This window comes from Halichoeres trimaculatus, unplaced genomic scaffold, assembly GCF_033239565.1.
Source record: "Halichoeres trimaculatus isolate MK-OKI-2021-1 unplaced genomic scaffold, fHalTri1.1 fHalTri1_scaffold_2, whole genome shotgun sequence".
NCBI lineage: Eukaryota > Metazoa > Chordata > Actinopteri > Labriformes > Labridae > Halichoeres > Halichoeres trimaculatus.
Genome location: NW_027437180.1, coordinates 1,529,810 through 1,555,000, shown reverse-complemented (window position 1 = coordinate 1,555,000; position 25,191 = coordinate 1,529,810). Strand labels below are relative to the sequence as shown.

The following is a 25,191-nucleotide window of genomic DNA, read 5'->3' as shown; positions in this document are numbered from 1 at the left end:
AAATCAGACAAGTTTTAGCTGTGCTGTTGTTATCACTTGACTTAGAGTCAGACGTCCTGTATTGAAGCATGAAGGTGAAGAAGTGTGTCTGAAGGAGGAGGACTCTGAGATGAGTTGGCCTTAATGGAGAAAACTCAAAGACATAGACAGCAAGGGAGGTCAGTTATGATAGAAGTACTGTGGGACAGTGTTGTGCAATCAAACTGTAAACTGTGAACATAACTGACTTGTAAAAAGTTATGTTCTGTTGATTTTTTTCTATTTCTTTAAGTTTTATGTTTCCACTTTCTCCATCCCTCCAACATTTTCGCTCATTCAATTGTATTGTTCTTGTTTCTTTCTCTCAATAAATCCCTTTATCGGGCTTCTTTTCTCCATCTCCTTGGAGCTCTCTTGCCTCTCACTCACAAACCCCCTCCTCTTCTTCTGTATCTCCTGTCATTTCGCGTGCTATATTAACCTCTCTCCTCCTTTTATTCTCTGCAGCTATGCACCTGTTTGGTCTGAACTGGCAGCTCCAGGAGAGTGAGGGATACGGAGCATTTGAAAATGGAGGAGGGGGGAGAGATACCACTCCAAACACCTTCATGGTGTCCACAGACAATGGTAAGTTGATATTTTCTTCACAGAAGTGTTAATGGGGGACTTTTAAAAACATGTACATTTCTGTTCATTTGTAAAAGATTTTTTTAGTGAAATAAGGATGTTGGAGGGTTTTTAAGATGAGAGTTTGCTCCTTTTTGCTGCAGTAGCTGGACACTCCACTGGCTACACAGCCACCCTGAGTCTTCTTCTGCCTCTTCTTCATCCTCCCTCTGTTTTAACAAGTGCTACATTTTCTACTAACCTGAAGCGGATTGTTACATGGTATTATGTGCATTTATTTTTAGCACTGAAAGGACTGCTACAGAAATATTAATAAATTGTTTGTTCTAATTCTGTCACTTCAGTTTCATCTGCTTTACTGAAGCGCTGCGTTTAAGTGCTGATTAGAGTCCCTTTAACTCAAATTTAGCTTCTGCTTTTTAAAATTTTGCCAAATCACAGACTGGGAAAAATAGAGCATTGCTACCTTTAATAATGTCTTTCTCCGTGTTTATTTTCTGTGCAGGTAAAATGTTTCTTCTAGAGAACAATACCATCGACATAGGAGAGGTGGACGTGGGGAGACGAGCACTACAGGACATTCCCCCAGGTTAGTGACACACAAATATAAGGGATGGTTTTCCTCTGTTATAGCGGAGCAGATGAGTGCTACAATCTTGCATTTTGTGATAAAAGCGTGAAATTTGGCATGAGCACTCTTCATGGCTCACTTGACAAAAAAATCCACAGAGCCAATTGAAATTTAAAGATGGCGGCCACTTTTCAAGATGGCCAACACCTTAGTGCAGCAGTTTAGTAAAATAATGGTTTACTTGGTCATATAAGCATAAGAATTGGCATGAGCAGTCTCAGTTGGTCACTTGACAATAAGCCACCTACAGTTACTGGAAATTTCAAGATGTCAGCCAATTTTCAAGATGGCCAACACCTTTTTTATGCCATCACCTTCATCTAGTCGGGTTGGACTAAGTAAGTCAGGTAGAGCATTGATCTCATGAAACAATGGAACATTTCTTGCAAAGGTATCATAACTAGTAAGATTCGCTCTCTGCCTGGCTGAATTAGTTTTTCCTTGGTGACCTGCTGACAAATGAAACATCTGTCCCAGTTTGTTTTGTCAACTGTTATGATGGCATCTGCCATGTCTTAGGCCAAGGGATTATCCTTTTACCACCTATTTTATCAAGCACATTGATGTATGGGATACAACCAAGTTCATGCCGTAAACCTACACTTAGTCCGATCGTTCATCCAATGCCATTTAAATCCTGTCCGATCTGTACACCATCCGGTTAACTAAAACCCCATTAACCTTGGCTCGGCCCTCCTGCGCTGGCACAACCTGCCTATTCAGGTGTGACTGTTTTGGGGTAAATTGGACAGCATTTGGGATGCTAACTATCAGTTAGCTGACATTGAACCCCATTCTGAGTTTAATAGCAGTGATATAACACCAGTGTGCCCTGGTAGTGCAGATATACACTCTTTTCTAATCTATGATCAACAGAATTTATTTTGATGCGTTGAAAGTTGTTCTTTAGCATAGTCTAAAATAAAATGACATCAAAACACCCTTAATAAAAAATACTAACATTTTTATGAGAAAATGGACTTTAACTGCTCCACTAAAGTGTTGGCCATCTGGAAAAATGGCTGCCATCTTGAAATTTCCAGTAACTTTAGGTGGCTTATTGTCAAGTGACCCACTGAGACTGCTCATGCCAATTCTTATGCTTATATCACCAAATAAACCATTATTTTACTAAACTGCTGCACTAAGGTGTCGGCCATCTTAAAAAATGGCCGCCATCTTAAAAAATGGCCGCCTTTAAATTTCAATTGGCTCTGTGGATTCTCTTGTCAAGTGAGCCATGAAGAGTGTTCATGCCAATTTTCATGCTTTTATCATAAAATGCAAGATTCTGGCCAAAAAAAAGCAGTTAGCTGCTCCACTATTAGGGTGACATAAGGGAAAAGAGTGGAGGTTCCTACTCAAACCGTGATCCAAAAGGTGAAAGAAAATCCTCACACACAGTCTCCAGCCCCTGACACCCTTGCTGAATTGCCTCAGTGAAGTCATAGCTTGATAGAGCCAAAGTTGTCTATGTTAAAACTGAAGTTTTTGTTGTTTGGACTAAGTGATCCCCTTATGGACTCCACACCCTCAAGGATAAAATTCAATCCTTTGTCTCCATGGACAGTGATTTTAAACTCAATAAAAATGTAAACCAGGCTTGTGTCACAATCCTCTTTTGTCAAAAGTGAAGCTGTTTTTACCTTTTCAGAACTCTGAGTAAGTCGGGCATCTTTTATTTCTTCACGCCTGGACTACTTTAATACACTTTCTACTGGCAACTCACATCATACGCTTTCACACGACACTTACACTTACAATCCACACTTTTATTTAGTCCAGAACTCAGCAGCTCAACTCTTAACAGGAGCCAAAAAACATCTACATTTTACCCAAGTTCTTGCTTCTTTGCACTGGCTTCCTGTTAATTATAGAATCAATTTTAAGATTTGAGGTCCGAGGGCTGGCTCCATCTTGTGATGCCTAATATGAGACTCAATACTAGGGGGAACCAAGCATTTTCTGTTGTCGGCCCTGAACTCTTGCACACTCAGCCCCCCCCCCCGATCTTGTTATTCAATCCTGATTTCTTAACAGCTGTCCAATAATACTTTGGATTTTTTTATCCAACTATCTCAAAACAGATGTGTGATCACATGTTGCATGTTGAGGCCATGTCTGCATCCCTCTGTGCCCCCTTAGGTCAAACCCCGAGTTTCAAACACTGCTGCTCTTTCTTCTTCTTCTTCTTCTTCTTCTTCTTCTTCTTCTTCTTCTTCTTCTTCTTCTTCTTCTTCTTCTTTTGTGTCTTAGGTGTGTTTTGGAGGTCCCAGCTCTACATTGACCAGCCACAGTTCTTAAAATTCAACATCTCTGTCCAGAAAGATGCTCTGGTTGGGGTGTATGGACGCAAAGGCATACCGCCCTCTCACACACAGGTGGGTGCGACACAAACTCAAACGTTTTATCGATCTGACAGATGTTTAATGTGTTAGTGTCAAGGGAGATTGAGCTCCAACAGGAATGGGCAGTAAATGAAATACCATGCTGTCCCCAGCTGATCTTGTCTTGATACTGGGTCTCTGCTGATAAAATTTTATTAACATTTACAGGTTTAGACCTGTGAATAATTTCGTAAAGTGTCTCAAGATAACATATGTTATGATTTAGTGCTATACAAATATTGAGTTTTTGATTGATTGATTTATTGATTGATTGATTGATTGATTGATTGATTGATTGATTGATTGATTGATTGATTGATTGATTGATTGATTGCAATGGGAAAGGGGTGGAGTTTAAGGGACAGTTCTATTGGACAGCACTTGAAGAAATGACAGAGAGAGTGAAGCTGACGGATAGAATAGAACAGAATAGAATAGAATAGAATAGAATAGAATAGAATAGAATAGAATAGAATAGAATAGAATAGAATAGAAAATACTTATTTATCCCCGAGAGGAAATTCAGGAGTTGCCAATGAGAACAGACAGTGGGGCGCATTGGAGGACACGAAGCGTGTCACCGTGTGGGCCAGCTCCCAGGACAGATGTAATCTGTTCCTTTGTCATTAATAGGAGTACAAAATGAAGAGACAGTTACACAGCTGGCTTATCCATTCAGAATACTTTTGATCCACCTGCACTCCTGGTTTATCATCGCCAAATAGCAGAACCTTTGGTGATATACTGTATTCTCTCCCGGTGTCTCCGCCTCATCCTTCTTACAATAATGTACTCCATCTTTTTAGATCACGTTAATAATAAAGACTAAAACAGAGAAATATGGGAAATCACGGGTAAATCCTTTTTTCTTCGTCTTTTCTCTCCCTCTTTTCTTTGAATTAAATGAAATGAGAGAACCAGATATATACTCAGTATCAGATGTTAAGGCTGTTTATTGTTTAATTGTAAGATGTGCATCAAACTTCCTGCTGCCAGGTTAACTTTCCATTATGACAAACGGCTTTAATCTGACATCAGATGTGACGGGACAGTTAATATAGATACAAATGTATATGCTGGTTCAGACAGTTACATTAAATAGTGATTGCTGTGATTGTTATTGCACTAAAATGTGCCTGACACTCTGGAAACCTGCCTCTTAGGCCTTGTTGACATGTGCACACATGTGCGCCTGTCACCAAATTACAGCTGCGGAGGGTGCGCTCTGCTTTGCGCCGAGGATAGACCAGGTTGGAGCCGGCGAGCTTTCAGCGCACTTTTTTGGCACGCAATTGTCACTGCACCAACATGACTCTGCTGACTCCTCCCCCTGGTGCGCCGTGAACTCCCCCTGACGCACAGTCACACCCATCTCTGCGCAGACGGTATACTTAATTGTCAAATTGGCAGCGCATGGTGCTGCGCCGCACAAAATTAGCACTGCACAGGGTGCGCCAGGCTTGCGCCAGGCTTGCGCCCCCTGCGCTGCGCCACGAAATTAGAGCCCTCTGAATTAATTGGATTTATCAGGATGAGAAAATGTGAGAGTTTGCATATCAGAGGACACAAAACCAGATTAATGTTGTAAAATGGAGCAGAATACAGTTCAGAATGCAGGGTTGGGAATTTTGGGGTCTAAAAATATTGTTTGCAGGTCAAAATAGTCTGAGAATGAAAAACGGTCCTGATCCAATCCAGATCCTAATTCTGCCATAAAACCATCCTGTCATATTTCCCCCATATTGTCCCCTAATGAAGAACATATTCCTTGGTCGGAAGCAGAGTTTGCTGGTGTTTATGCAGCATGTATCACTGCAGAAACTGACCACTGATCATCTGGGATCAGAGACACCTGAGGGACAGGTGAGCTTTGACTTCATCAGTCTGGGATGATGGAACAAGGAGGTTAGAGCTCACTGAGGGACTAATTTTACAGAAATTACTCAAAGAATAGTTCACAAAAAGCATTCAGATGTTACTTTAAGGGTTCATAGATATGTCATTAAGAGCTGCTGGACCTTTAAAGTACTTGACCTAACAGGTTAACTTGAAGAAAATGTCTGCAGTGACTCTCTTAACTTTGAACATAAAAAGGAATGCTTCTTTGAAAATTATGGAGAGATACTTGAAGCACTTTCGCTGTGAGAGACTGACAGTAAGTTAAAGTCTAAAGCTATAGGTATCAGGGGAGCATCTGTACAAAAATTGAGCATCCTGTGAAGTCATACCTTAATTTAGGTTTCACCAATGAGGATTGTTTAAGCTTTTGGCACATTAGCATAATAATAATAAGTATAATATACTTATGATGATGTTGTGCTGAAGTTGTGCACTAATTTTTCTGCACACAACCATCGTCCTTGGAGCTGGGAAACTTGCATTGGCTTCTATTCAGAGCCGGCCCTTGTTTGAAAGAGGCATCTGCAAATTGCAGCACCAATAAAATATGATACAGAAATATCAGATGACAAGTCTTAAAAATCTCTGCCCCATAAAAAGTCAAAACCTTAAATTATCTCTGACACTTTTCCAGCGTGTCCAGGTCAAGAGCTCGATGGATGCTGAATCCACAGTGACGCAGATAAGCCTCTTAAAGACCTAAAACTACCCCTTTAATGACTCCACTTACATCTCTGTGTGCTGGATCGTGTGCTAGATCGTGTCTTCTATCAGGGGATTAATCCACTTATCTGTGAGAGACAGCTTCATACAATGGCTCCCCTATCACAGCTCGACATACGCACTTTGGATGAAAGGCTGAGTGTGTGTGTGTGTGTGTGTGTGTGTGTGTGTGTGTGTGTGTGTGTGTGTGTGTGTGTGTGTGTGTGTGTGTGTGTGTGTGTGTGTGTGTGTTCTTGTCATGACCTAATCTGTCTAAGATCTCTTCATTTCTTCTCATGCAGATTGTCAGTCTCATCTGAAATAGTCAAGTGTTTTCTATGTTAACCTCATAAGATACCACTTTAGACGTCTCTTCCTAAGTCCAAGTTTATGAATAGAACTCTCAGAGTCAGGGGCGTCACTAGGATTTAGGGACGGGGGGGCTTCAGCCCTAGGAGCTGCAAATGATCAAATGTGTAAGAAACTAAACACAACAAATCGAGTTAATAACTGCTCAACATAGAGGCTAATGCCATGACTTTCACAGAAAACACAATAATAGTTTTGCATTTTGAAGTCAGATTGATAAAATTTTGGCACTCAAGTAACTAGAAAAGATTTAGAATAGAATTTATGGTTCTTTTATCAGGCTAAACATTTCTTAATGGTCTTGCTCCTTTATATTTATCATATATATATATATATATATATATATATATATATATATATATATATATATATATATATATATATATATATATATATATATATATATATATTAAGCAAGTTACAATAGCGAGGAAAAGTTTCCCTTTTAGGGGCAGAAACCTCAGACAGAACCAGACTCATGTTAGACAGACATCTGAGGGGCCTGATGGGGTTAGAGGGAGACATACAGAGGAGGGAGAGTGGGTGACAAAGAATAGAGAAGGGGGGGATGACAGAGGGAGAGGGAGACACACACACAAACACACACACGTCACTGAGCGCTGTGGCAACAGTTAAGGTGAAACTACAGGTCCACGGCAGCAGACCATTCCTGGCAATGATAAAAAGCTGTAGCAGCTGGAATCTGACAGGAGTCAGTATAAACTGTTAAAGCTTTAGCTTAAAGGATCGTGCTCTTTATGCCCTATAGGGCAATGACTAATGTCAAGAGGATGACTTAGGCCATTGTGTTTCCAGCCTAGGTCAATACTTGGTTATTTAGGATAAAACGTGTGACTTGGGCAATTTAACAAGCTTTCATAATGGCGACTGCTTCAAGAAAAAACTTTAGAGCAGAAGAAGCTGTAAACATGATCTTGAATCAGTTTCTACTGGTGAGTGACTAGGTTCACTATTATAAAGGCTAGGTTATAATGCTGTGTGGTAATTTAGTCTAAATTTCACAAGTTTAAGTTTAACTACAAATTTAGTTACTTCTAGCTAGCTACCTATTCCTGGCCAGACCACTTATTTCTGTACCCAAACATAAATGAGCACAAGGCAATAATACCCTCAATGTTTTCTATAGTTCCACAGTTTTATTTAGCAGATGCTTTTGTCCAAAGCAACATACAACACAAGCAAGAATTTAGTAGACAGAAGAGAAAACCTAGTTAGTGTGGCAAAGTGCTACGAGTCATTTGGCTGCAGGCGTTACCCTAAAGTGCAAGAATTTTTTAACTAACTACAATTTATTGCTGCAACAATATACTTCAACCTTCAACAACATTCAGTAATCAGTGCTAAAAAATTCACTAAGCGCTGGGTCTGAGACCTTCTGACTCATTCTATCCACAAGGACGGAGAGGAGAAGGCTCAGATTAGGGGCCCAAGTGCTCCCTGAACAGATCAGACTTCTCTTAGAGTACAAAGGTACTCTGTGGATCGTATAGAGTTAGGTAATTCATTCCACCATTTGGGCAACAACAGAGGAGAAGAGTCTGTCCAGAGATTTAGAGCTGCACTGGGCTGGGAGCATCAAGCGTCTTTCACAAGCAAAGCGTAGCGGACCCGAAGGAGTGTAGACCTGGATGAGGTTAAAAAAAATTGGCCCAAGTCACTTTATTCTTTAATGTTATATGATTGACACACAATTTTCATGGCAACAGTCATCCACTATGAAGGCTTTTTTAAATGAAATGATTAATTAAAGTCTTATGCTCTGTATTTGTTCAATTTTTTTGTGTTCTCCCAAAAACTTAAAAAAAAGAACCTTGGCCATTATTTTAATAGGGTGATGAAATGAGGTTCAAAACGTCAGAAAGATAGGATAGGGAGAGGGCAAGCAATTGAAAGACTTAACAGTGAATCCAGTTTTTAAACGCAATCCTAAAACAGGAAACCAATGAAGAGAGGCTAAAAAGTGGGGAAATGTGGTGGACCAGAGGTGGTACAAGTGGTCGCAGGAAGGATATCTGATGCTGTTCAAACAAATTCAAAATAAAACCAGTAACAGTTTAAGATGTACTCTCTGAGAAACTGAAAGCTTTACTCTAATGTAGTCCAGTATTTGTAATGCTGATAAAAACCTTCATTACCTTGTTAGCACTCTGCTCACAAAGTGAGCCAAGCAGTCAGCTGATAGCACTACCGCTCTTGAGCTTCTTTAGCTAACATGATGTGACTCACTGAAAACGGCTTCTAAGACCATACTGGGTCACATAAAAGTTATTTTCAGGTTTCCCTCTGGTCCTTCATTACTACTACTACAATCCTCAGGCTAATCCTGGGAACACCAATAAAACACATGGTGCTCTATCATAATAGTTTGTTTGACTTTAACTGTAATAGTGTTTAATGCTGAGTTTTTCTGTCTTCCAGTACGATTTTGTGGAGCTCCTGGATGGTAGTCGCCTTATTTCCAAAGAAAAACGAGCTCTCAGTGACAGCGACATGGGACACACGCAGGAGGAGGAGTCTTTGGGAGGGGCCAGACATGCACGCTCAGTAAATGTGCACGAGGCCGGCTTCATCCAGTACCTGGTCACGGGAATCTGGCACCTGGCATTTTACAATGACGGACGCAACACGGAACAAGTGTCTTACAACACCATTGTCATAGGTGAGACCCAGCAGGGGGCCGGCCTTTAAAAAGTTACAGTTCAAATAACCTGTTTGACAAAAAAAAAATATATATATATATATATATATATATATATATATATATATATATATATATATATATATATATATATATATTGCCTTACTCTGAAAAGTATGCAAGTTCTATAATGACTAATTGCATCCAAGGCTGTAATTCTTCACACTGCATTAAATGTCTGAGCAGAAACCTTTGTCGCAGTCAGCTGTAAAGGTTAGAGTAATCATTATTAGATCAAATCATTTTGATTTCCAGGCTTTGTGCAGGACGTTTGAAGAAAAGGCCATTTGTGAGCTTATCCTTTGGCTTTAGACACTTTAATAAAATCTTAAATTCAGTTCAAATGAAAGTGTGACCTGTAAATCAGGATATTATTTGGTGGTGAGAGTAACCTGAAGTCTGACCGCATGCTGCAGGTTTCAGGTGGAACAGGTTTCCTGAGCAGTGGAGAAACAGTGATAAAAAGCTGCATGCTACGTTCAGAGGTGGAGGAGGAATAGTTGTAATCTGAGAAAGGAGCTGTTTTTCCATCTGAGGTGTGCTTCAAAGTGTGTGTGCACAGTAAACACATCAGAAAGCCAACAATGGCTTGGAAAAGACGGCGAGAGAAAATGTGATGGAGAAAAAGGCAGCAGGGTAATTGGACGTTCGAATGTGTTGATTGGACTGACTGGTTGTAACTACGGCAACCAGAGTGTGACTGTGAAGAAAAATCAGCTCCAACACTTGGGACTGGGCCGCCTTTTTCTTTTTTTCTGACCTTTTCTGCTCCAGCGTTTGGCTTTTTCAGTCGTTTGTGATCAAACTCAGTCACATTTTCACACAGCTCTGATTTTTCTGTCTCTGTTTGATTTCATTTTTTCATTTTTTCCTCGACCTTTGAGGTTAAAAAGGGTCCAGGGAAGAGACAGTAGTTAGCATTGTTGTTCTGCCAAAGTGGAATGATTTTTTTCAGGAGATGTTATCACATGGTGGCGAAAGCAAAGATGCTGCATAGCCACAGATTGAGCAAATGAATGATCTCATGACACCCCCTAAAAAAAAAAAAAAAAGTGCAGTGAGTCTGTCCTCATTTTGGAATGTAGCTAGATAGATAGATACTCTACTTATCCTGAGGGAAATTCAAGAAATCAAATATAATTAAATACAGTCATAAATGGTGGGGATTACGAGTAGTTAAGAGTCTCAGTTTTTTCTCAGTTGCTTTAATAGTGTTGACCCCAAGATGTTTTCTCTTTGATCTTCACAATTTTAGTATCCAGTCACGGGCCAGATGGTTCAGTGGGCCAAATTCGGCCCATGGGCTGCCAGTTGATTATCACTGGTCTAGAGATTGGTCTTGCTGAATAATCCCACACTGAGACCAGACCAAATACTCAGAGGAGACAGATGTGCTGCACAGCTAAAACAAAATAAATCAATCAGAATTTATTCATGTCAAACTTTCCATACACTAAACTGGTCACGCAAAGTGCTTGACTGATTGGATCTAAATAAAGTTACCTGACTATAAATATATATATATATATATATATATATATATATATATATATATATATATATATATATATATATATATATATATATATATTTATATATATATATATATATATATATATATATATATATATATATATATATATATATATATATATATATATATATATATATATATACCTTCCGCGGCAAACATGCAAACAAACATATAATAAAATAAATACATAATAAATTGTGAAGATAAACATATATACATTCTTTATTACTTTAATGTGCACTAAAACTTTACAAACAGAACTTTTGTGAAAATAAAAACAATACAGCAAATCTTAAAACTTTTCAAAACAGTGCAATTAGCAAAAAATGCACATCATTGCAATATTAAGAACCATAATAAAAATAAATAAGATTTCCAAGTTTAGTGCAAAAGTGGGTGGTGGGAAAAAGTGCAATTCCAAAAACCTCTGTCTCTATTACAACATGGTAACATACCACTTCTTGTCATTAAAATAATCAACAAAACAATACAACCAAGGCAAACCGGACCGGAAAGAGAACTCAACTACCCATGAGCGCTAGCGTGTGCATACTGCCATAAAAGTAGAGATCTGCCGGTCGCGTGCATTTGTTTTGTAGGTGAATCTGTCTTCAGCGGCTGTTTGCAGGATGGATAGCGACGAGGTAATTTTTTAAATTTTGACTAAATTACGATGTTTAAAATTGCTGAGTTCAACTGATTTTATTACTGTGAAGTGGCCCCTGCGCTCGTCCTGTTGAAGCAATGAAGTGAATAAAAAAAAAGACAACCACAAGTTGGCGACATCACACACTTGAAATCGGTCTAAACAAAACTACATACTGGTACGTTCTCAAGAATACTGTAACCGGATGGTAAACAATCAACAAGTTCTTACAAGTCCAGCAGTATAAGGGCCAAGTTGGCATCGGGCAGACATTCCTCCTTGTCTTTTATTTCACGCCAGCAAATGAACACCGAACAGATGTTTATTCGCGCCCCCACCAGCAGATGGCGCCCTAGGTCACCTATCTAGGTCGCCTATGCCAAGGGCCGGCCCTGGGGACAGTTTTTGCTCTGGGCAATGTGGGCGACTGCCCAGAGTACATTCTTCAAGGACTGAGGAAAAGAGAGTTACATTAAAGTAATAAAACTTTAGACACAGCAAAGATTAGACTAACAACAGCAAAATGAAAAGATGCTCTGCTCTGCCCTTATTGCACATTGATAATCCAGAGGTCATGTGATCTCAAACCAAATGAGACTTTCAAACATGGAGAGGGCTGCAGATGGCAGGTAAATATCTTTGAGCCAGATTGCAGGTGTGGGATTCACCGCTTATGTTGTGTTTTCTAGAATTGCCAATTAGTCAGTCCGAGTGTGGAGGGAAGCTCAGAGGACATCTCTCTGAGTGCCGTGTGTTTGTAATGTATGCGTGAGTTATTTCTTAAGACACACACTTAAATATTCTGCCAAACCAATTACCTCTCTCTCTCTCTCTCTCTCTCTCTCTCTCTCTCTCTCTCTCTCTCTCTATGCCCCACCCCCTTTCTGTCTCTCTCTTCTTCTTCTCTCTCATTTCATCAGATTCGATTATGGAGTGCCCTCAGAATTGTCATGGAAACGGAGACTGTCTCTCAGGAGTGTGCCACTGTTTTCCCGGATTTCTTGGGCCTGACTGCTCTCGAGGTAACCGAACGCACACACACACACACACACACACACACACACACACACACACACACACACACACACACACACACACACACACACACACTCCAGCACTGTGCCACCCATGTGGATTCAGTAATTGTTGGGTGTTGTTCTCCAAGCAGTGAGTGTGACCCTGCTCGCTCTGAAGGATCAGCTATGTTCTGAAACACCCCTTCTTCAACTGCTTCCTCCTTTATCAAAAACACAAAGCTCTGACCTTCAAAATCCTGTTTTGCACTGAGATAACCTTTGTGTATTTAACTATGAAGTGTGCTCTGATATATTGACCATCGATCAATCAAAGCCAAGCCAAAATAAATCTCTGGTCTGACTGTGAAGGAAAAAAAGCTTTCTTAATGCTTTACCTTTGTTCGAAGAGAAACACATTGAATGTTTTGACATCTTTAAATTCAGTCTTAAATTTAGGGAGCACTGAAGAAATAATGGATGTCTTCTAACCTCATTGTTCAGCGCCAGTACCTTGTTGCCTGTAGTCAGGCAGGCAGGCAAGCCCCTAGTGGTACCCAGTGGTATGAAAGCTAACTAGTCTAGGCAGTTTTGGCTGCATGTAAAAGAGCCCTGTACAGTTTAGTTTCTCTTTGAACATTTAGGGAAAAAATTATCTTAGTGCTGAAAGCATGGTGGCCTTATTGTGGCGTGGCGGTGCACTACAGTTATTCATATGTAGTGGAAACCCTGCAGCATACCCATTTTTGGCCTTTTACTCTTACACAATACATCCCAGTTGTCATGAAATACTTTTAAACAATATAATCAATATAAAACAACAATATAAAAACCCAAGGAACTGATAGCAGGGTTTGAACTTATCATGCAACCCTCTGAAGGTCATACAGAATCCCTTTTTCTACAGAGTTTCAGCCAATTTCCCACCTCAAAACTGTCCAGTTTTATTTTTTTACCGGGTCTCTCTGAGTCGACAACAAAAAAAAGTACATATTAAAAGACAAATAAAGCTTAATTTCTAATAGTTTAATTTAAGAGCTGTCATTTTAACATGTTAATTAGATCGAATAATTACACCACAAATTAACGCGTTATGAAAATTAATGCAGATTAATCTGGATCCCAAACCTGCGGGGGGTTCAAAGACGCGCTTATTTTTAAATGTCTGGAATTTACAAACCGTCTGTCCTATTCAAAAGCTGTAAAAAATGTGGTGTTCTCGTCAGATTCTCAAATTTCCCGCGGTCCCTGAATATATCACAGGTGACATCAGCAGCATGCTTTAAAGAGGGGGGAGGGATGCCTTTTGTTAGACTGTCGTCCATATCTCCTTTATTCACACGTCATTTTTGAAAATCTGCAGAAAATCAATCGTTTGCTTTAGCTTATTCTGTACAAAACAGATAATTCTAAACTCTTCACTGCATTGAACAAGCCCTGAATTATCAATATTTGTCATGTATTTAAATCTAAAGAATTCTTTGAAAATTTCCTCCCATCTTCCTGGTGTCATGTGTCAGCTTGGGGCTGCTCTGCACTCTGCACCAATGAGCAACAGTTTGTGTGTTCAGAGCATGTAAAACTGAAAATACTCCACTTTTCTTTGATCCAAGACTTAATAAAGTGTTTTGTACATAGTTCCTCACAGTTTTTAGCCTGTAGCCCTGGTTCTCCTGACCTCATGGAAGTATAGAAGTTCATACTGCAGTAAAAAATTGAGTCCACATTGAGTAAAAATGTGACAGAAGCAAAAAACGTCCTAAAAATCAAATCAGCTTATCTTAGGTGCAGGAACGTGTAGATTTTGTAAAGATAGAACCATTACACTTTTTTTATGTGTTCCTTATGCCTCAGGGTACCTAAAAATGTGATGTTTATTTTATTTTTTAACATTTTTTTTTTTTTTTTTTTTTTTTTTTTTTCTTTATGTGTTTTAATGTAATTTTAATGTCCTGGAATTCAAATTCTTTATATTGGGACTGTTAGCAGATATGAGATTAAAATCTGATTGATTAGATTAATTAATTAACTACAAATCCTGTAATTAATTAGATTCTTTTTTTAATTGCCTCACAGCGCTATTTAATTTACTTTATTTTCTCGTAAATTTAAGGAACATGCAAAAATGCAAATGTTGCCCTAAGGCAACACTGTACCATTACAGATTTACCATGAAAACACTTTGGTTACTGGTTTACAAACTGTTAAAATAAAATAACAGGTCATTAATTTTCTTTTGTTTGTTTGTTTTGTTTTTTTCGACCTCTGCAGTTTTTTAAATTCTGTGTTATTTCAGACTTACAGTGTAGGCTTGGTCTACTGGAGTGAACTTTGTGAGCCAGAGTACAGGTTCATATCCTCCACACATTTTTCCCACAATAAAAAGTCAGAGGTGAAGTCTCTTGTTAAATACTTCATATGAAGTTAGAAAAAACATGCTGAGGCTCCTTGACCCATTCATTTCAACAGGGTGTTCATTAATGGTACAGTGCTGCCTTCAGGCAATGTTCAGACATGAAAACTTATAAAAATAGTTATTTCACAATGTATTTACACCGTTTAAGGTATGCATTGTATATTGTTGAGGTCATCAAGTATTATCCATGTGTTTTTGAAAAAATGTGTTGAAATCTAAATAGATAACTCCCTTTTTTTTATTACTGACCATTTTGTTACTGGCATCACTATGCGTACCATAGAGGGTTAATATATTCATTAATAATTATACATCACAATACTTGCAAGCTGCTGATTCACTGCTGATATAATATGTTTAAATTTTTCAGGTGCTTTGTGACCGGGAGGTTCAGGAACTTTAGTTCCCAGTAAAATAATCCCAATTTTTTAACCTGTTCACTAGCAACAGCCATGACTCTGTGAAATGTTTTAAATCTCAATACTACAGTGTGAACCGTGTAGTCCTTTTGATTGACACCTCATTTAACCAAGTGGGTCAACCTTTGGTCTCTCTAGAGCCAATAATATCCCAAGCATGACATGGCGTAACCAGGCAACCGCATGCTCTTATTTAAGTTTTGATTTCATACTGCCATCCTTCTGTGTGCCACAAGGCGAAGACAGAAATCCTCGAATCTTGCATTCTCACTTTAATAACTACAAACTTGTTAGAGTGATGATAAAGCCTTGTTTCCACCAAGCGGTTCAGTTTGGTCCGTCTCGGTATGGAACGCATTTTGTGTCATTTCCATTAGCTAAATTACCAACTTGTGCTGTCCTTCTTTTTGGTACCCTTCTGTTGGGGAGCCTGGCCCCAGAAGGTGGAGCTAGAAACACTGCAGTCTGTCGATTGGTGGAAAGAATCATCACTTCCAGTTCAACAGTGGTAATGGAGAACAACACATAACCCTGCCATGTTCAAAGCTTGATTGTCCTTTGGCACAAAGAGCCACATGCCAATCACAAAGATGATCAATTGCTGGATGTCCTCCATCGTTGCTCTTTGTTTACTGTGTCACGTTTTTCTTCATTGTTGGATTTATTAGCAGGGTACTCTGTGTTGTGCTTCTATAGCCTCTTGCTATTACATAGCTGACGCAGCTATCAACATAAGGCTTACATGCTCCTACCAAGAGGTGCAAGGTTGGCTGTGAAATGCAAATGGGACCAGGCCTAACTAAGCCAAACTGTACCAAAATGTACTGATCCATACCGGACCGCCTGGTTGAAATGAGGCTTACATTTGACTGCTGATGTTAATAGAGTGTCACCTTTCTAGAGAGACAAAGCTTCTGTTTTATACTCCACAGGGTTCAAGAACAGCATTTGTGTTGATCAGGGTTTTTCTTGTGTTGTGTTTGGCATGTCCAGGCAGCGTTTACACTTAAATGTCAGTCCTAATATTCCGAGTGTCCTCCTTGTGTGTTGCAGCAGCGTGCCCCATACTGTGCAGCGGTAACGGTCAGTACTCTCGTGGTCGCTGTCAGTGCTACAGCGGCTGGAAAGGAACGGAATGCGATGTCCCGGCCAACCAGTGCATCGATATCCACTGTGGAGGACATGGCATCTGTATCATGGGCGCCTGCATCTGCAACACGGGTTATAAAGGAGATAACTGTGAGGAAGGTGAGCCCGCTACACTGTCTCCTTGGTTCTGTATTAAGTGCTCAGAAATTGCAGCCTTGACATTTACTCATCAGACAGAATGATTTTGTCATCAAAGGGTAATCACGCTGTTCGTAATTGGTGTAATTTGCAAAGTTTACATCTTTTCTAAACTGCTCTAAAAAGGACACTGGATGTCATGTAGTGTCAGGGAAATAATTAGGCTGCAGTTATTCCAATAAAAATGTTTGAGAAGGTCATTCATTATTTAGCATTTACTCTAGAAAGTTAAATATTTGCTTGTCTCCTTTTTTGTACATTATTCTTGTGTTTTTCTTTTTACAGAAGTATAACTGCAGGTATTTGAAGTTCAGGGTGAATCTGTGTGATGTGAAGCATTAGTTTATCTAATGTCTAATCTAACACTAACAAGTTGAAAAAATAATAAACAGAGTTAAATAGTTTAATAGCCAAAGTCTGGTCCAGGGGGTGTGACATGAAGCTAACCAGAGCTGTCTTTGAGTGAGCCAACTGCTGCAGGCTCCAAGTATGTTCACATGAAAGAGGAAGATGAAGCATTATTTATCCCAAGATGATATGTTGGAGAACTGCTGTGTGGTGGTTGCCCCCTCAGTCCCAAAAAAACACACTCGTCAGGTTGATAGGTTGCTCTAAATTGCTTAAGTGTGAGCCTGAATGGTTGTCTGTCAGGCCTGGACAGGTCGCCAGCCTGGAGCCTAGTGACAGCTGGGATAGGCTCCATCTCCCTGGGACCCTGACACGGATATTGGACTGATGATGGACAACATAAAGTGACTGCAGTGAAAAACCACACTGTGGCTACAGCTGAAGAGAAAAACAGGATGCTGGAGAAAACTTGGGGAATGCTTTAGTCCCCTCTGGCTGAATCAACTTCTTATAAATTTGTTAATGTCATTTAATCAGTGATGTGAATTTCAGTGAGTCTGTTTTTACTCTGTGAAAGGATCTAAAGATCAACCATCTTTGTTCATGAGTGCTATGCCATTATTGTTCTCCTGTTGTAAAGATGATCTGCAGAAACAGACAAATGGGAAGTGGGAGGTCGGGTGTGGGGATATTTTACTCATAATTTAGGAAGTTTTATCAAATTAAGTTACATTCATGAAGACTCCTGTGATGTCATGCATGCAGTGTGTTGCTGTAATTAAGAAGCTCCACTCTGTGTGATTAAAAATGTGTCATTGTGGATGTGAAAGCCCTCATGAGGTGCTGATCTGCATTCAGATGCACATTTTGTGGAAAGACAGTCAGCAGATACAGCAGATTGAGCAGCACAAGCACAACACGGTAGTTCACGAGGACCGTACCAACGGTACTGTTGTCCTGTTGTATGCGCACACGCGTGGCAGAGTGTGACGTCAGCATTTCCACTGGAAACGCCGGCTTACTGTTTACACGGCAACGATGTCGGGAGCGTTTCAGAAAAATCCCACTCTGGAGGCCGTTTCCAAAAGTTTGCGTTTTAGGTTCGCTGAAACGGCGTTTCCGTGTAAACGCGAGGCTGAAGCACAACAAAACTTTTGCGTTTCACCCTAAAACCGTTGTTGAGTAAACGGCCCCTTATTCTGAAAGAACAAACTTGTCACAAACCAAGCAGGTGTTGGGCACTTTAAACATCAGGTTGTGTGTGATATGTCTCCTTTTTCATTCTCTGCTTCCCACTCTGCACACAGCTGCTGGTGTTAGTGTGTCATTTTAAGAGACTGGAAAGAGGATTTGTTTGAATTGGACTGCGAAGCCACCTTTTGGCCTGTGACCCATGCACACTGTCATGAAGGCATGACTCTTACCAAGGTGTGTGTTTGTTTTTGAAATGCGCAAGACAACATTTTTACTTATTTATCAGAAACAACTACACAAGGTAAGGTATTTATCGACACTTCGGTAGAGCTACGTTTTGAAATGTGAGAACAGGCAAACTTTGTCAGCTTGTACCGTGGTTTAGTAGAAGGCTATATTTAGCTCTTCTTACAGCCTGGTGCTCTTAGACGTGTCTGTAATGTTAGTGAATCCTGGTTATGTCCCACCAGTCATCTACCAAGCAGAGCTAACGTAACCTCACTCTTCATTTTATTGATAGACTCTCAAGTTTGAACAGACCACTGCAGAATAACTGCTGACTGTGGGTTGGAATGAACATTATCACAGACAGATACGCCTGTGTTTCAGCCTTTAGCCCTTACTCTAGCCTTTGACCCCTGTTTCAGCTTGAGCTCATGTTTTAGCCTTTAGCTCGTGTTTTAGCCTTTGACCTTGCTTGTAGCTCACGTGTTAGCCTCGAGTTTGTGCTCTATCTCTCTCCCATTTATCTTTCTGCTCTTCTGTCCTTTTTCTCTCTGACAGTTAGGCTCCAGTGTCCACCATCACTACAAAATTAATCACAGAAATAGTTTTCAGCAGAGGAAAACACCAATCTCTCTTCTCGCTGCTAAACTTCATCAGCTTGCGTGGTGTTGTCATGGAGACTTTGACATGCAATAAATCACTCCAGTCCTGTCTGACCGAACCAAAAGCTAAGAAGTAGCATTTGGGACTAACCTGAAAATCTCATTTTAAAGTGTGAATTAGGGCATATCAGGCATATATCTAGGAGAGAGACTTTTTTAAGATCCCTTAGAAACTCCTCACAGTCCTTTTAAACACTGCCATTTGAATGCAACTTGGTGTATTTTTATGACACCAACTCTTGACACATGACTTACACGTGACAGCATGTTTCTTCCTCTTTGTCTTCCCCTTTTTGTTTACCTCTCTCCATCTCTTACCACACAGTTAATGTTTGCTTAATGTAAGTACTGGAGCTGTGCAAAGCACGCAGCAAGTGAGGAATGATTAATATGTAGTCTTATTTACACTCATTAACAATTGTTTGCTGTAGATCACACAAAACTCATCATAACTTATTTTTTTCTACAACTTTTAATGACAGACATCTGATGGAAGTGAGTCCCACAGTCTTTATGATTTGAGATACTGCTGCAGTGCAGAACCAGTGCTTGTGTCCCTTCAGACAGTGTACCCATGGAGGGTGACAACATAAAGAATGCGAATGAGTAGGAAGAGAATAAGCTTTTCACTGCTAAAGATGTCACTGTCAAGGGTAGGCTCTCCTGTGGGATTAAGTCTTGTTGTAAATATTAAAGACTAATAATCCCACTGACCTGCGCAAGAGTGGGCTTAAATCAGCTCTGCAGTGAGGCTGCTGACAGGTAGTCTGCTCAGATCCCATTACAGCTGCTCTGTAAATTAATTTACACTAATCTTTGCCTCTCTCTCTATCTCACACACACACACACACACACACACACGCACACACACACACACACACACACACACACACACACACACATACACACAGACACACACTGTGGAAGTGTCCAGCTGCTGACAGGTAGCTGGCCACGAGCTGTACACCATGCTTATTTAATCTGAGCAGGTCAATACTAGTCCACTGTGTTCTGGTCGGACACACACACATGCAGGTACACAAACACACACATACAAACTGATTATGCTGGTCTCTATGTAAGTGTGCACAAAAAGGAAACAAAAATATGCACATGCACGTTCTATGTGCAGGAAACCAGATTAGTTTAGGATCAGTTCAGTCTTTGGCCACACTAATCCTGTGAGCCAGAGGCATACCAAGAATGAGTTTACCTCGATCAACAGAGCCTGTGTGTGTGTGTGTGTGTGTGTGTGTGTGTGTGTGTGTGTGTGTGTGTGTGTGTGTGTGTGTGTGTGTGTGTGTGTGTGTGTGTGTGTGTGTGTGTGTGTGTGTTAACCTCATTGACAGCTGCTGAATCAGCGAAGGCACCATGCAAGTTACTGTGGCAGGTTGGAAAAGCAGCAGTGAAAGGGTTAAATTGATGTGAAGGTGGTAGAATGAGCAGAGGTTTAAATTCTAACACCCACAGTTTGAGCTGATGAGAGTACACATCACACACTCCCACGTGGTACTATGAGAATATGATACACTCCTGTTCCAAAGCTTTCATCATTCATTACGCGACATAGTGATTCACATACAGCGTAAATACTAAGGTTTATTCCTTCTTCCTTCCAGAATCGGCTCTGTTTACCTGATCTCTGTTAGCATTAGTTTTGACTCTGTCTTAGACTCAAAGCCAAAGAGATAGAAAAACTATCTGCTATTTATATTTTGCAAAATCTGGATCATAAGTCACACCAGCCTGTCAAAATCTAGTTTTGGAGCTCTCTCATGATAAAAACTGTAAACTGCCTTACTGATGACTCCCTTTGCACCCAGAAATGTTCACATCTTGCAACCTCTGTGCATCTGTGGGGCTCTTTGGTTGTTGGTTCTTTTAGTTCCTGGTAAAACATTCCCAGGTACTAAAAGGTTCCTGTGGATCAGTGTTTGTCTCCTTGTAGGCCCCACCCCAAGTTCGGCATCCCCGGAAAGAACTACCCCTGAGGCAGAGCTGTAGTGAACACTGAATGTATTACCCCAGAACTACATTTGGACCCTAGTCCCTTGGTTAAAGAGGCTGTCAGGAGTTTGAAAGTGTTCTTGAAAAGGCCCCCTTCTAGATACATGCGCGACCATAATCCACACTTTAAAGGGACAGTTCAGTTATTTTTTAATTGGGGTTGTATGAGCTCCATGTGACCACTAAGGACATTAGATACAGTAGAAAGTTGTCTCCTCTCCCTCAGTAAGACACAGACTGTAATCGCTGGTGACGAGGAAATAGGCGCTAACAGGGAAATACCGTACCAGATTCAAAGGCTATTTTCTCTGCCTACAAGAACTAAAATCAAAAAGTAATACCACAGTTTAATAGTAAACTACATAGAATATTTTTAAGTGCATCAAGTCTTCGGAAATATAAACATTTATCTGGACCTAACTAACTGGTCATGTGTCCTTCCGCGCAGCGCTAGTGCGCTCCGTCCCCCCTCCTCCTTTCAGCTGTAGGGAATGTAAACAAGCTATGCTTACAGACATAAATGTTTAAGCTGAAAACGATTTCTGTGATTGATTTTGTAGTGATAGTGGTCATTGGAGCCTAACTGGCAGACAGACAAAGGACAGAAGAGCAGAAGAAAGATTAAAAAAAAAAGTCAGTGATAAAGGGCAGTGATTCAGTCCAAGCTAAAGGCTAACACAGGGGCTTAGCTGTTTCTGAAAATGTTCATTCCAACCCACATGCAGCAGTTATTCGTTACAGACATGTCCTAGAGCACTGGACTGCCAGCTGTGCTAAATATAGACAGCTTAAACTACTTACAAACTGACAGTGTTACTTGTTGTCACGTAAGCCTACAGATATGTCAAAGCACCAAGTTGCAGATAGCACTACACATACCCGGCTACTACAATGTTTGCTTGATGGCACTGTATTGCTACGTAACTGGCCTGATAAATACCATACCTAAGCATTGTTGTATCCAGTAAAAAGTTGTCTTGAACAAAAAAATGTTTTGATCCGATTTCCAATTAATTCCAAAACAAACACACACCTCACTAAAGGTAATTTACGACAGTGCACTGAGACTCTGGGCCAGAAGGTGGCGAGGGAACGTAATAAACAGATCCTCCTCACAGCATCTCTTAAAAGGACATTGTTGCTGTAATGCTCCATAGTTCCTGAGAAAAGTTCTTGCAGTCCTAAAGCACTTTTTTATGTGCCGTCTGTTTTGCGAAGGAGCTAGCAGTCCTGCTACTTACAGGCACAGGGATCCATGCTACCATAAACATGTTAATCATTCACTAAAGTGTACCCAGAAATCAGGTTTTGGAACATTTGAATGATTTCAAAGCCGGAGAAGTCCACAAAGCAAAATCAAGTGCCCTTTGCTGTTGCTGTAAGGCAGCAACTCAAGAAAACTATCTATTCAACGAAATAAAAGCTCATCTTATATTCAGGTTAATACAGTAACTCTTGAACATCTTCACTGTAGTTTGCTAAACAGAAGATATGTATAACTGAATAACTTTAATACCATGGGAGATGATGTTCAAGTGTTTGAGTTCAGTTCAGTTCAGCTTTACTTTCTGGGTTTAAGTATTCATTTGAATCCTTTGCTTTGTTAAGTTGTCAGCCTTCTTGAGAGAGGGTATTTTACTTGCTTACATGTTCATCGTGGATACAGAGTACCAATTCTGGAGGTTCAGACTAAACGTGCAGATTTTCAAACCTTTACATATCCATATGTTGTATAAATCCCTGAATCTGTCTGTAAACTGATCCAAATTGAGATTTTTATGAGTTATTAAATAAAACACTGGGCTACCCAATGAGAGGAAAGCGGCTATGTGGAGCATGGACTCTTCAAGAGATAGCAGCTTAAACTGAGTGTTCCAGACACACCAGTGAGAGAAAAATCAGGATTTCTTCAAGCTGTGAATCATGAAAAGATACTTCTGGGGCCCCAGAAAGACAGAATAAAAAGAAAGAAAAGCACCCCCCTCTTTAAATTATTATAGACCATCAAACACAGCACAGCTCTTTCCCAGTTGCGGTTGTTTTTTGCAGGTTTGTCTTTTTTATGATTCAGTCATGCTGATTGCTGATGCTGTCTGTTAGTCAGGCCCTCTGCCACTCAGTGGGTGTGACCGTCGTGGCTCCACCTCCTGTGTTTACCCTCAGTCAACTGAAAACGACTGTCTTCCTCTCTGTCTCCAGTGGACTGCATTGACCCCAGTTGTTCTGCTCATGGTGTGTGTATCCACGGCGAGTGTCACTGCCAGCCCGGCTGGGGCGGAGCCAGCTGCGAGATTGCAAAAGCCATGTGTCCGGACCAGTGCTCGGGTCACGGCACCTACAGCGCAGAGACCAGCACCTGTACCTGTGACCAGAACTGGACTGGGCCTGACTGCTCTCTGGGTGAGTGTTGAGCTCATGTGGTGAGGTTTTTACATTTTTCTTTTGGCTCCAGGAGGAGAAGAGTCTCTGAAAACACTTTTATGGGCTTTGTAGACGCAGCTTCTCACCAAGCTGAAAGAGTTAATAAAGCTTTAAACAGAGTCATTAAGAGAGGATAAAGCAGAGCAGCATCAGCATAAAATGAAAACAAAAAAGCAATTACAGAGCAGAGCATAATTAAGATAACAGCGTCAGAGCTGTGAGCCCGTAGGAGCAGGAATAAAAGACGGGATGCACCGCTTGTAAAACAACTAATAAGACATAAGGTGTGTAAGACAGTCAATTATGCAAAAAGCTGCATCTGTAAACATAATTCTGCAGAGAGATTTAAAGGATGATGGTGCTTTAGCTAAGCTGTTTACTCTCCTACAGCTCTGATACCCTGACGGCAAAAACATGTTCACTTTTAGAAGTTAGCAGCTGTTTGAAATGGATGGAAAAACCTCGCCAGAGGAGTTCGCACTGAAACTTGTGAAGAGGCACAAGGTCAGTGACATTGCCACAGGCTACAACACATTAAGACTTTCAGTAAATCCTACAAATCAATTCTTAAACTGACCGGAGGCCAATGAAGAGAAACTAAAATAGAAGTTTCATGGTCTTCAGATTACTAACAGCATGTTACAAGGCCTGCAGCAGCGGTCGGTAGGAGTTGCAAACGGGAGAGCGGTCTCCTGACAGAGGAAGGAGTCAGAGAGCAACCGAGCGGACAGCATGAAGACACAGCTCAGAGAGGCTGCAGATTTAAGTTCTGTGATAAGGAGAGACAGTCAGTCTATTTCCAAGACAAGAAAACTTTTCCAAGGCAAGACAGCAGCATGCATCAAGCATTTTGATGAGTGTTTCAGCTCCAGAGAATCTCTATGATTGAGTATAGATTACACATGAGTGTGAACTACACTGAAAAACAAAAATCTTAGTACATGACTTTGAGCTAATGTTCCTCACAGCCCTGTGCTCTGAGACGATAACATGTACCGTTAGTGAATCTTAGTCATGTCCTCCCAGTGCTCATCCCCTAAGCAGAACTAACCTAACCTCTCTTAACACACTATCTATCCAAGCAACCACCTGTAGCATCACATTTCTCAGTGGGAGAGACTCGAGAGCTGTGCATCTGACTTGCTATGTTGGCACAGGCTAATCACGAGTATTTGACACATTGCTGATTAGCAGAAAGCTAACTCCTGTCACCCTTTGTCCCATGCTCTCCTTCAAGTTCCTGAAAGTGAGTGAAAGTTGAGCCAAGCTTTCCCCAGCTAAGGAAAAAGCTTTGTCTGTTTGGTGTTTTGTTTCACTTTGTTTGTCCGTCTGTCACTTCAGTCCTCCGTCCGCTGTCATAGTCGGGATAGCTCAGGAAAGCTTCTTTCACTCCCTAATCAACACGCAAAGTCACTTGTACACTAAGTAGGCTGTGATTGGCTGATATAACCACCCTTACCTTGCCCAGAAACATCCTGATACAACCAAAACATTAACATTCAGACAGAGGAGGGGGCTGAGGCAGGCACAGACACTGACACACATGTATAGAGGCACAACAGAGATGATTAAGCAGGATTATTCCTGTAAAAGTTAGTATTTTATTTTTTAGGAAAATCCTGCAGACTCTACCTTTAACTTATTCAAAGCCAAAAACATGTAATTCTTTTTTAATAGTAGAATCAGGCTCTAGTTCCACAAGGAAT

At 40.5% G+C, this 25,191-nt stretch overlaps 1 protein-coding gene across 9 annotated transcripts in view; it reads left to right on the top strand.

The window, feature by feature from the left end:
* tenm3 (teneurin transmembrane protein 3) overlaps window positions 1-25,191 on the top strand; it is a 498,200-nt gene that overhangs the window by 360,518 nt on the left and 112,491 nt on the right. For 8 of the 9 annotated variants that reach the window (XM_074698004.1, XM_074697986.1, XM_074698047.1 and 5 more), the window contains 7 exons: window positions 487-606; window positions 1,112-1,195; window positions 3,494-3,618; window positions 9,034-9,274; window positions 12,414-12,515; window positions 16,395-16,589; window positions 23,264-23,464. In XM_074698004.1, coding sequence (XP_074554105.1) covers window positions 487-606; window positions 1,112-1,195; window positions 3,494-3,618; window positions 9,034-9,274; window positions 12,414-12,515; window positions 16,395-16,589; window positions 23,264-23,464 — 1,068 coding nt within the window. The remainder of the gene's footprint in view (window positions 1-486; window positions 607-1,111; window positions 1,196-3,493; window positions 3,619-9,033; window positions 9,275-12,413; window positions 12,516-16,394; window positions 16,590-23,263; window positions 23,465-25,191) is intronic. The other variant, XM_074697994.1, reaches the window with a different exon arrangement.